Below are 13,064 nucleotides of genomic sequence, written 5' to 3' on the forward strand. Positions count from 1 at the left end.
AACCTGTAGCCTTCCAGATGTTTTTACACTACACCAGGCCTGACCACTAGCCATGTTGGCTGAGGCTGCTGAGGAGTTGGGGCCAAAACATTAGAGGGCCAGAGGTTCCCCACCCTTGCCCTATAAGCCTAGCATGTCTTGGACAAAACTGTTCCTACACCCCCCCCCCATCAAGTTCTTAGGAGGTCGTCTTTGCTCTGGACTCTCATCTGCCCACCAAGTGTTATAAATCGGCTACTGTACAGAACAGGGCCTTCTCTGCACTGGCTCCATAATTAAGATATTCCCAAGGACAACATATCTACCCTGCTTATAGTGTTTCTTCTTCCCCTGTTAGCTGTGACAATTTGAGTGTTTCCGTCGGTTCTGTGCTTCTGTGACTGTTACTTTGTTCCCAGCTCCCCGGTGATGGGACGAAGAATATCCTGGCCCTCCTCACTGAGAAGGAACTTCTCTTCTATAGCAGCCTTCCGCAAAGCAGAGAGGCCCTGAATAAGCCAACGCACAGTTTCCCTCTCATCGCCACCAGGTAATGCAAGCCGCAGTTTTGGAACATGCGTGCTGCTCTGCTTTCCTGTTTCGAACTCGATTTGCTGGAGTTTGTAAAAGCTTCTTACTGAGTAGCTGGGTTACACAGTCCTGGCTCCAGGGATGTCATCCTCTTTAACTTGATACCCTCTTTCTCTTGCGTAGTCTCTGGTCCTCTCTCTGTCACCGCTTGGACTGTGTTGCTACAAATAGAGCTCCGCAGTGAAGAGAGAGCTTGGATGCAGCAAACAATCTTCTCTTCACTTGGTTATGATGGTTAAAAGAGTGGTCCCTTCCCATTTCTTATGGATGGATTCAGGAGCAAGCAGTCATATAAAGGCTGTACTAATTCCAGCATTTTGAAAACATCTCCATTTAACGGGGTTGTCCTTTCCTTCCCAAGTTGCCACATGCCATCCCATCCCCAACCTGGTGTTCTCCTCATCCCTGAGCATTGACCATGCTGTCTGGAGCTGATGGTGGACCAAAACATTAGGGGAGCACTTCAAACATTTTAGGGGTGCATTCAGACCAGGGCAAAATTGTGTTAGTTTTCCTGCTGATAATGCTTGTGCTTCTGTCCTGTTTTCTGATGTTCCGCCCATGCTGCAGTACATGTTGGGTTAATGGAACTGTGGCTTTTTGACCAATATTACTGTGCTAAATTTCATCCCTTCCCACACATGTGTGCTTCTGTCCCCCTATAGATTCCCTCATGAAAGCAGCAGGAAAGAACTGTATGCTAACATACCACCCCAAAATTTGTCACTTTACTTATTTATTAGTGCTATTATTAATTTGTATACCACCCTTCATCTCAGGGCGGTTTGCAACATAAAAATACAATCTAGAAAACACAAGCTATGGAATGGAAACAAAACCAAATGAATACCCCCTCCCTTGATTACCCCCATGATTTCCCAAGTTAAGGGGGCTTCAATTCCACCCCCCATAATCAAATAACGCAAAAATGAGCAGCAAACATGTGCTACATTCCATTCGTTTTCTTGATGGCTTTTGTGTCGTATGAAAAACTCAAATATAGTGCAGAAATCAACAGTTAGGGAAACGTCGGGGAAATGGAACAAACTGAGGTGTGAATGCAGCCTAGGAATGATACAGCTAAAAAGTGAATAATAATAATAATAAATTTTTATTTATATACAGCCCTCCCCAGCCGAAGCCGGGCTCAGGGCGGCTAACAACAATAAAAGTCATCCTGGTGCCTGGCTAGTGACTCTTGGTTTATCTCCCTTTGCCATTTGTGGACTGACTCCCTCTGTCAAGTCCTCTTTCCTTGTCAGAAAGTTTCCTTACTCTTGCTTAGTAGAACTCTCTAATCTGAGTTTGTGTATGTTAGTCAAAGTGAAGAATATATGAGTGATCTTACTTGGGGAGAAGGGTCTGGGCTCTGTCCTACCATGTGGTTCCATCTGAAGAATTGTTTGTATGCGTTTGTATACCAAAAATAATATGCAGCCATCACTCATGGAATGGTTTGGTTGGATTTAAAAAAATGAAGTTTAAGAAACTGGAGATTGGGTGTTCCTTCTGTTTGAAGCATTTCTATGGTTCTGCTGCCCCCTTGTGTTTAGGGTCTGAAATACAAATTACCAGTCAGCAGAAATATATTAAAGGATTTTGCCTTTTTTAAATAGGCCTGTGTGTGTGTGTGTGTGTGTGTGTGTGTGTGTGTGTGTGTGTAAGAGGGGGTGGAGGGAGAGAGGGAGAGGGAGAGAGGGATGGGTTTCAGAAAATATACTTTGCTCCACGGATGGTGTTTCTGGGCCGTTGATGGTGCAGCTGAGTTACAGATGTTATTAGGGTGACCTCTAGTGGCCATTATGTCACACAACTGTTCTAGTGACAGAACAAGAAACCAAAATAATAGTGAGGCTTTGCCACCGAGTGTACATTTAATAGAGGGCCAATCCCACTTGCCTTCAAGATGCGCACACAAAAACCTCTTGCATGCGTATCTTAAAAAAGTGCCACATGTGAAGCAGCCCTGTAATCCAGCACAAGTCCATGAGCTGACAGGATATTGACAGTATACAGTTGCAGGTAATGCAGGCGTTGAACAAGCACCCCAGGTTATAATGCAGCAGCTTGAAAGCAAACATGCATGTAAGAATTCCTATGGGGAAATCTGGATTTGGGCTTCCAGACTCAGTATGGGATGAAGCTTTGTCCTGTGCCTTTAATGCAAGGGTGCGGATGCAGAACCTGGAATCCTCCACCCTTCTGTGGTCCATTTTGACACCTAGGAGGGGTCCACCCATCTGACAAATCCCCTGATCTCACTAGAAAGTCAAGTTGCCAGTTTTTCCTTTGAAGTGTCCAGCCAAGCTTGGAGTTACCCCCACTCAGCTAATTGGCACTGACTTCAGCTCCCACCAGCACCAGACACCATAACTAACATCAGAGATGATGGGAGTTGTAGTCTAACAACACCTGGAGGCTGATGGGTTTCCCACCTTTGCATTAGCCTTTGGGACAATAAAATGTATTGGACTTCAAGCTACCACACGACCTCTTGGTATATTTAGACTTCTGCTGTGTCTCATAAAATGCACACTCGATGGCTCGCTGTACATTGGCCTAGTCCCAGGCTGCAGTATTGGATAACTGGTAATCTGACCATGGAAAGAGTTTGTTGCGCTGAAAGGCCCTTTCTGACCCAATCCCTACAGGCTTGTGCATTCTGGCCCATCCAAGGGTTCTCTCCTCTACGACTCAGAGCTCTCGTTTGCTTTGCGGACCGGAACCAAGAAAGGCATAGAGACGCACCTGTTTAGCGTGGAGACACACCGGGACCTGGCCACGTGGACAAGGATGCTGGTAGATGGTTGCCACAACGCTGCTGAGTGTGTCCAGGAAGTGTCGACAGGTCAGGAAGCAGGCGGAGCTTCGCACATGGGGACTTGAGGCTTTCCAAGGAACGGGAATGAGTCCATGGGCCCATTTGCTTGGGGGGGGGGGTTCTCCAACTTGCCAGTCCTGCATTGTAGACTGACCTAGAACCAGGGGTTCTTTGGAGAGAACCTACTCTTTAGTCCAGCACCCCAAGGCATGACTGGGTAAACTGGGTTAGGATAGGAGACTGTTATCCCAGCAAAATAAAAAAATTCCTTCCAGTAGCACCTTAGAGACCAACTAAATTAGTTATTGGTATGCGCTTTCATGTGCATGCACGCTTCTTCAGTTATCCCAGCATTACTGCCACTTCTAAGCTCACCATATGTGAACTATCTGCTGGATAGTTTATTTACCCTTGAATAACGGGAGAGTAGCTTAGATGACAGATCTTTGCCTTGATTATGAAGAGCTGGGGGGGGCACTTTCTGGTCTCTCTATATGCTACTCCCAAATGATTATAGCCAGCAAGGGATGTGGGTGGTGCTGTTGTCTAAACCACAGAGCCTCTTGGGCTTGTTGATCAGGTCGGTGGTTCAAATCCCTGAGATGGGTTGAGCTCCCATTGCTCTGTCCCAGCTCCTGCCAACCTGGCAGTTTGAAAGCATACCAGTGCAAGTAGATAAATAGGTACTGCTGCGGTGGGAAGGTAAACAGCATTTTCATGCGCTCTGGTTTCCATCACAGTGTTCTGTTGCACCAGAAGCGGTTTAGTCATGCTGGCCACATGACCCAGAAAGCTGTCTGTGGACAAATGCCAGCTCTCTTGGCCTGAAAGTGAGATGAGCACCACAATCCCATAGTCTCCTTTGATTGGACTTAACCGTCCAGGGGTCCTTTACCTTTTTTACCTATGGCCAGCAAGAACCTGCAGTAGGTTTCTGTGCCTCAGCATCAGTCCATTCTCTAGAAAGCAAAGTTCAATGCCAAGTTCAATGCAGGCTTTTCTCTTTCTCCACCTCCCGTCCCCAGCATGCACATGGAACGGGAGAGACTGCACATTGTCCATTCACATTGAGAAGGGTTTCACCATCTCCACCCTGGAGCCAGGCCTCACCAAAGTCATTCTGCTGCAGCAGCCTTTTGAGAGGCTACAGATGTCCTCAGACGACGGGGCCAAGATGCTTTACTTGGACTTTGGCAGCTCAGAAGGAGAGATTGTGAGTTCCCTTTCTTGCCTTTCTTTGCTCTTCCAATGAGTTTTCAGGGAAGCAAGTGAGATGTAATATGTAGGAAGCAGAACCCGTTGTATTGTGTCCTTGGGGTATTTCCTGGAGCTGGCTAAGGGTTGCCCAAACAGCGGCTGATGGGAAACTGTTGATACTAATCATTGCCATTATTTGCACATCGCAGAAGCTCACAGGGGGAACCAAGGCTTTAGAATGAGCATTTAGAATTTAGGGAAAGAAGTGACAGGGTAATAAGTGGCCGGAACCACTCACAGAGGTTGTTTCTGTGGCACAAGTCTTAAGTAGAGGCAACATGACAGAAGAGCATGGCTCAGAGGAATAGAGCAGGGTCCTCTTGCTTTAGAGCAGAGATGGGGAACCTCATCTCTCCAGATGTTGCTGGACCACAACTCTCATTATTCATGACCTTTGCTTATGTTGGCTTGGGCTAATGGGAGTTAGGAGTCCAACATCTGGAAGGCCCCAAGTTCCCCAGCCCTGCTTTCAAGTCAGAAGAGGCTGCCTTGAACCAAGTGAGAACATTGGTCCATCTCTCTTAGTATTGTCCACACTGACTGGCAGCGCCTGCTCCAAGGTTTCAGATGGGTCTCTCCCAACCTCTCCTGGAGAGGTCAAGGATTGAACCTTAGACCTTCTACATGTAAGGCAGATGTTCTACCATCGAGCTACAGTCCAGACTCAGCGCAGTGGTAAACAGGGCTTGCCATCTTAGGAGAGCAAATTGGGCTTTGCTTGAATGCAGTTTTCAGGCCCTGAAAGGCATATGTGTTGTCCTGGACTTTGAACTCATCATTTTAAACTCAAATGGGCAAAGCCCATGGCCCTACCGGCCTTTCAGAAGGCTGCTGAGGGTCAGCGTGGCAGCCCAGGGTGGCAGAATTCCCTGTGCGTATGCTTGGTTTTTGGAAGTGATATGTTTGGACTAAGCAGATAATTGTCATTCATGGGTTTGTTTGGTCTTGCTTTTGGGGCAGGAAAGTGCCAGGACGTGGCAGTTTCTGCTATTTCAGTTTTGGTAAAAATAAACAAAAAACAAGGCAGTAGAATAAATTATGCAAAGCGAGGAAGTGTATGCAAACAACTTAATTTGCATAATATATCACAAGTACAGAGTTAGAGTTTAGGGTTTTTATCCTCTTCATGAAATTTTGCACAGTATGCAGAGTCTTGGAGAAGACCAGCATGGGCAAGAATCACACATAAGTCAATGTCCTTGGTCTTAAATTATTATTATCTTCCTTGCACCAGTGGCAGGTTGTTCCTATAGCACATTCACTTATCTCCCAGTGCTGCACTCTTTATTATGGGTTATATCCAATGCTATTTCTAGTCAGAGCAATCCCATTGAAATTAATAAGCATGACTAAATTAGGTCCATTAATTTCAGTGGGTCTACTTTGAATAAAACTTAATCGACACAACCCAGTGTTTGGATGAGGCATCCACTGTGATCCCTGATCTATCCTGAATTTTCTTCTCCTGCGATGGAGAAGAGACCATAGCAGCCTATGGTCTGAAATGCTAGGTGCAGCCACTTTTTCTCTAGAGGGTTCTGCAATGGATGATTAATGTACTTGCCCAGTTCTTCTACTTTCTGAAGTCATTGCTTCTTTGTTGCACAGCCAGCTGTAACAAAGAATCAGATTTTCTAGGGAATGTAGAATGGTGAAATGCTCTGAACCAGCCCCTCATCACTGTCTATGTTCTTCCTTCATTGCAGCAACTAGATCTTCATTCCTGCCCCAAAACCATTGTCTTCATCATCCACTCATTCCTCTCTGCCAAAGTGACCCGGCTGGGGTTGCTGGCATAGGGACACAGGGCAGAATCTGGAGAGTGGCAAGACTCCATGTGATCTATGCACTACGGCTATGCCTTCATGGCCAAAGCACATTTTTAAGAACGCCATAACAGACTGGAACAAGGACAAAGGTTGTCATGCATCGAAAGCCAAAGGAAGCCAGTAGACTTCCCAGGCAACTGATGGAAACTCACGGACAGGCAACTGCCTTGGCACGCAAGTCCCAGGATGGACAGCCCATGCAATAAAAATGCTCCTGTAAAGTTGCCCATCAGCACATGATGTTCCTAGAAAAAGAAAGAAAGAAAGACCATCACTAGCTTGGAAAATATGAGACTGCTGAAGATGTCATACCAACCCAGTTCTGCCATCACATTAGTGCCTTGAAGATGATATTTTATATATATATATATTAAAAAAAATGTTTGTATCAAGGTTTTATATTTATATAGCTCAGTTTATGAACCATAAAGGGATGCTTACAGTGTTGTTTGCTCTGCGTTTGTCATGACCATTTTACACTCAAGACTGCAATGCTGTGCACATCTGTGTGGGAGTAAGACGTAGTGGGACTTACTCCAGAGTAAACATGCTTAAGGGTTGAGTTGAAAATGTGGTAGATTAAGCCAGATCTCTTCATTACCTGTAACACATATAATCTGGGAAGGGGGGGGGGGAGAAACACTCAAGCCATTAGTCTGACATGCAGCCGGCATAAGCTGAAACATGGCTACATGTATTTGCCGATTTATCCAAACTTTGGGGATAAGCTACAGAAGCCATAATTTTAAAAGAGATGCTCGAGTTGAAAAAGATCAGGAAGATGATTTTTATTCTTTATTGGTTTGCTAACTCTTGACACCTCCATTTTTGTTTGTCGGACATATGTTTTAACTGCAGGTGCTCTTGAGCGGGGGAAGCAATTAGTTTTATGAGCTGCAAAATCATGCATGGAATTATCTTTATTATTTTGTTTTCCTTTTGAGAAAATAAATACAGATTACTAAAGATGACTAAAGCAGAGTTTGTTTCCCTATCTGAATTGAAAACAACATTTGGCGTTGCCCACCAAGCCTGAAATTTACCAATTTTTGACACAACAGTGGCTTTCTCATCTCAGTTTAATTTTAATTGGCATAGCTTTCTGGCTGCTTCCTGTATACATGACTATTATCAACTAATCAGAGTCCTGTTGTTCAGTAATGTTTAGCTCCAGTAAAACTGACTACATTACTTTCGCTCTTTGCTCATCTTATCTGCTCTTAATTCATTTCTTTAAAACTTTTTGCGGGGGGTGGGGGGGGGATATGGGAATTCAGTAATTGGTATACCTCCCCAACACAGCATGACACATACCTTACACGTATCATTCCAAAACAAGCTGTGATGCTTGCCACTTACATGACTCTTAACGCAACCTATGCTTCTTGCACGCATGCAGACATTTCAGAGGTGTTCGTTTCTGCTGAAGGGAACAGCGGGAGGGACAAGAAGGTGCTACTGCCAGCGACTGCCTTGCTACGTGGCCTTGCTCATCGTGAAACAGTTCACATCATAATGCAGAACACTCCAAAAGCATTTCAGGGAACGCCAGCCAGCTTCTCACCAGCACTCCGATTAGGTGAACAGGGAGAATTTGCTCACTGCAAGTCCTAAGCAAGAGAGAGGACATTTATTGTAGCAGAAGGACATCAAATAAGAATTCTCTACCCTGAAAATAAATGCTGCCTTGAGGAATTCAGAATGCAAGTTCAAACGACTTTTCACCAGGTTCAGAAGAAAGTAGGGTTGACACAAACCCACTCACAATTTGAAAGCAGATGGGGTTTTGGGGTTTTTGTTTTTTTTTTTTGCCATAGTGCCCTGGCCAGGCCCCTCCAAGCGCTCACACATGAAGCGGCCTGTGTACTTCAGCCGCCACCCTCCATTCGAGGGGAAATTTTGACAGGTCCAGAATATCATCTCATGTAGAAGAGCCGTACACCCAGGGACAAGCCACTTCACACAGCTCCAAAACAGGCAACTAGCAGGCTGAGTGGATGCAGCAGAAGACCTTAGCTAGCCAAAAAAAGCACTAGGGCTTTAATCTCAATCCAATTGCCCCCGGAACTGCACCTTTGTTTTTAAAGGAGATTATGTGCTGGATTGTTTGTCTTATTTAGTTTGGCCCTCAGATTTCATTCTCTCTCCCCCCCCCCCCAGCTCTTCTGCCTGAGATCCTTTGAACGGGAAGTGGCACCAGGGATCGTGTCTGGGGTTTTCTGCATGCAACGATGCAATTTACATGCCTACAGTTCTTACTGTTATACTTCCCGCATAATATTAACATTCACCAGAGCCCAAATGGATGCAACAAATGGATTATTGTGGCTAAATAAACAATGATTAGATTATATCATATTGCAGCATGACAGCAACTTCAGCTGACGGGATAATAGAGATTACTTGTGCAGTCTTGCCGTGTGTGTGCATAAATATTTTGTGGAAGAGATACACGCATCGGTGTGTTCCCTGGAAAGAACATCTTGGTGAAGTGTGTGTGTGTGTGTGTGTGTGGTGTTAAGAACAAGCAGCCTGAGATCCTTAAATCACAGGCATTGCCTTAATCTGTCTTTTGCCTGGCATCAAGTGGTCCAGCTGTTTCCATGCCTGACCCCAGATTTCTCTCATAAGGAGACTGCAGAAACCTGCCAGGGAGAAGATGACAACTTCAGAGGTTGATGAGTCCTTTCCAGAATGGCAGTGCTTCCTTTGATGCTCAAGGCAGGGGGCTGCGAGTTGGCTGGTCTCGCCTATTAATTTTGATTTGTACTTTTGCCTGCGGCCCAATGTGCCATCATTTGTCGGTTACTTACCCACCTGAACGGAGCAAGACCTTCTTCACAAATGATCCGAGAAGTGGTGAGAGGAAGCACCCCTTGCTACCAGTCTCCTCACAGCAGATGCCTAGGCTGGGTACCTGCCACTGTAGTAATAACCTTAAGGTTTGGGTGTCTGTTAGGTTCTTGCTCCTCTCTAGGAGAAACAATGTCAAGCAGGGACCAAATCTGGAAAAAAAGAAAAGTGGGGTAATTTGTATAGGTTTGCAGAATTAAACTTTTACTGCATTTGGGTTACTTTAGCGCAAAATTTTGACAACACCCCACACCTTCCTTTCAATGCAGCACACACATGTATAACTGGAGAATGCCTACAAGAGAAAGTGGTTGGTTCTGCATTAAAATTACTCCAGCCTTATGATTTTGCACTGAAGTGAAAGACTGCAAACTGTGGTTGTGCATACAAATCTCAGTTATGAATTAAAACTCCCAATACATGAGCTACTGCCCCCCCTCTCTCTCTATATATTTTATATATATATATATATATATATATATATATATATATTTTTTTTTCAAGGCAACATATCTGCCCTTCATTCCAAAGAACAGGAGTTAAGCGTGGAATTAAGACTTGAACTTAATGCAAAAACTCAAGCCATTCCTATTGTCAGTTTCCCCTTGGGAAGACTTAATGCAAAACTGGATGTGGAACCGGTGAGCCTTTCCTGTTGTGGCTTGTGTATACAGTAGTGTGGTGGCAAATTCAGATGTTCAGGGTCCCTTCATGACAGACATGCCCCCCCCCCCGCCACATCCTCTTCTAAGATTATACAAGAACCCCAGGAGCCAATCCTGAGTGGCTGGCTTACTTTTCACTCTGATTGGCTCCAATCAGCCCAAAGGGTATGAAGACTTCTCAGTGGCTGAAAAGCTCCCCTTTCATGCTGACTGGGTGGTTCTAGGGCCCTGGAGTTGGGGATCCTGCTGCAGAAACAATAGCAGGTCTTCAACCTTCTTGTCATCCTGGATTACTGCTCCTCTGTGTTTATATATAAAAGCTCAATAGAAAAGCAATGCTACATAGGTGTAAGTAGTTGTGCCATACAGGTAGGCCCCTGTGTTTGTATCCATGCTCTCAGTCATCATTGGAGAGGAGAGGGAGAGAATCATGACTCATTAGGAAGACAAAGGCTCCCATTATCTGGGGAGAAATGTTCGTTTTTTACGTATGCAAACCATTAGCTCAGATACAATCTCATCCCAAGTGCCAGGTATTCTAAATATATAAAGAATGGCACTCTTGAGCAACAGTAATAAATTGATTCTGCAGCAAATGTATTCTTTTTCCCCTTGGCTGACGCAATTGCTGGTTAGCGGTTGTCATGGTAATGCCATTTCTATACTCTGAAAAACTATTAGATGGTGCTGATTGCACAAGCCTCTCACAAAAACAATGTTAAGAGTAGTAACAACAAGAAGAACCGAGAGCATTTGTCATTTTTCTTCTGCAAAAGTGTGTGTGGCTGTGTTAAAAAACAACAACAACTATCAGGCCAGTGTGTAAATCAGAATGTGCGGCACTGTGCAGTCATTGAGTGCATCTGCAAAGTGTGTGCATGGATGGAAGCATTCTCAGCACGACTTTCAGACAGATGGCCTGATATTGACCTGGAAGAGTTTTCTGTAATGTCTACACCAATCTGCAAGGGAAGATGGCCCAATCTACCCCTCCAATCACCCCAATGCTTCCTTCCAGGAAAACCCACAGTTTGTCACTGAATTGGAACAAATGGCAATTGGGTTTCCGTTTGTTCCAATTTAGCTCTAAAGAGTGGGTTTTCCAGGGGAAAGCAGCAGGACAAAGGCAAAACCACTCAGTCTCATGCCTAGACAGCATGGGACAAGTGGAGAACCGCTCAGATCCACGCTTTCTAGGCATGGCACAAGCAGAAGTGTGGCTGAGCCATGGGTGATTTCAACAGTAACCCATAGCTTAGGTTTGGGGAAAGTGTGGTCCTCCAAATGATGTTGGACTACAGCTCCCATTATTAGTCATGCTCTTGGGGTGCTATTATTATTATTAATTACAAAGTGTACACTACCCAGGGAACAAGGGCTATGGGTATGAAGGCCCATGATGAAGCAACATTGCTGAGTTAAGATTTAGGTCTGGTCATTGCCTGGCTGGGAGACTTAAGGGTGCTATTCAACTATGTTTTACTCCAGAGTTGACCTATTGAAATTAATGGACCTAACTTAGTCATGTTCATTTATTTCAATGAATCTGCTCTAGGTAAAATTAGTTGACTACCATCCTAAACCTGGAAACCTTCTACATGCTGGATTGAATTGCAAGGGAGGACACAAGTATAGTAAGAAATACCGTCACTGTACAGAAATATCAGCTTCTAGGATGTCGAGTAAAACAGAAGATTTATTATTTGAAAAGTGCTCACCATTTCACTTTAGAACCATCTCCCTCAGTGGTTCCAGTTTTACATTAGCCGTGACCATCAGAGTGAAGTGGATGTTCATGTTTCTAGAGGAATCAGAGTAATTTGGGGGGGGGAGGGTGAAAACAGGATCCCATTTGAGGGAGAACAACTGGGCCAAAAGATTGGTTCAGCTCACCTTCATTACTAGCCACAGCAGCAATCTTATTTCAAGATTAAGAGCGGTCCTATGTTTTACCACACACACATGTCACATTCCCAGAAAGCCTGGCTAATATGGATTGGCAAAAAAAAACAACCCACCACCCAACAACCCCAAACTTACTAACTGTTAAATCAATACAACAAAGTAATTCAGAAACAGATGGCGTGTTTTTCCTCTGATCAAAAGCATGTCTGTTCTAGGAAAAAATATTATTATAGTAATTTAGCTTCCTGTTACTGCCCCGCTGCTATTATCATTTAAAGCTGATTTCAATAAAAGAAAGAATCACTCCCAATCCACAGCAAGCTTTCATTTTACTCCAAAGGGCGACAATTCCACTTCAGAGAATATAGGCTGGGGGGGGGGGGGAGAGGTTGACCTAACATTCATCGGAGTTTTCAAGGGCGACCTACACACAGCAGCATGGTTCTGTGCACAGGTCCCTGTGGTCACAGCAAGTGTATACAGCTGATGCATCTAGCTAGACCTCAGTAAACATGACTGAATGTCTGCTGATAGGTATGAAGAGGCACATTCCCATTTGGGGGCCACTGGTCTGACACACAGCTGGAATGCAGTCACTGAAACAATTCAGCCCAAACCAAATGCTTCAGGTCCCCTTATTTTCAATGGGAAAGAGTTAAGCTGAGGTAAGACTTCATCCGAATAAATGGACTTAGCTTTGATCATGCCCAGTCACCCCAATCCAGCCAGAGAGATCTGTGCATATTATTGTTGATGAACAGCCTTGATAATAAGAATAAGAATAAGAATTTATTCTTTCCACCCCGCCCATCTGGCTGGGTTTCCCCAAAGAACACATGCAAAAGCCAAAGATACCTATAAAATAACAAAGCTATTCAAAGAGGGGGTGGCCATCCCCTTTTCTCTCTGCCACCCTCCCCCCCCCCCTTGCCCTGAAACTCCCTCCACAGCAGGCTAACTCCCCCCCTCCTTGCCCTGAAACTCCCTCCACAGCAGGCTACCAAGGGAGGGACAGATCATTCTTGCCAGAAGTCCAAACTGATCCCTGGCAGAGGGCATTTTCTCTTGCCTTCACCTACTCTGTCTGGCTCAGCTCTCCCTGCTGCCCTCCAGCCCTCGTTCCCTATAGGCTCTGCCACTTACAGGAAAAGTGGCTGAGGCCTG

The 13,064-nt window shown here is 44.9% G+C and overlaps 1 protein-coding gene across 1 annotated transcript in view; it reads left to right on the forward strand.

Moving 5' to 3' along the window:
• SNTA1 (syntrophin alpha 1) overlaps window positions 1-7,443 on the forward strand; it is a 61,845-nt gene extending 54,402 nt beyond the window's left edge. Inside the window, exons 5-8 of the mRNA XM_081866799.1 lie at window positions 399-529; window positions 3,222-3,418; window positions 4,417-4,604; window positions 6,355-7,443. Of these exons, the coding sequence (XP_081722925.1) occupies window positions 399-529; window positions 3,222-3,418; window positions 4,417-4,604; window positions 6,355-6,447 (609 nt within the window). The 3' untranslated portion in view covers window positions 6,448-7,443. The remainder of the gene's footprint in view (window positions 1-398; window positions 530-3,221; window positions 3,419-4,416; window positions 4,605-6,354) is intronic.
• Window positions 7,444-13,064: the final 5,621 nt, after the last annotated feature.

The sequence above is a fragment of the Podarcis erhardii genome (assembly GCF_964252035.2).
Source record: "Podarcis erhardii genome assembly, chromosome: 6".
Lineage (NCBI taxonomy): Eukaryota > Metazoa > Chordata > Lepidosauria > Squamata > Lacertidae > Podarcis > Podarcis erhardii.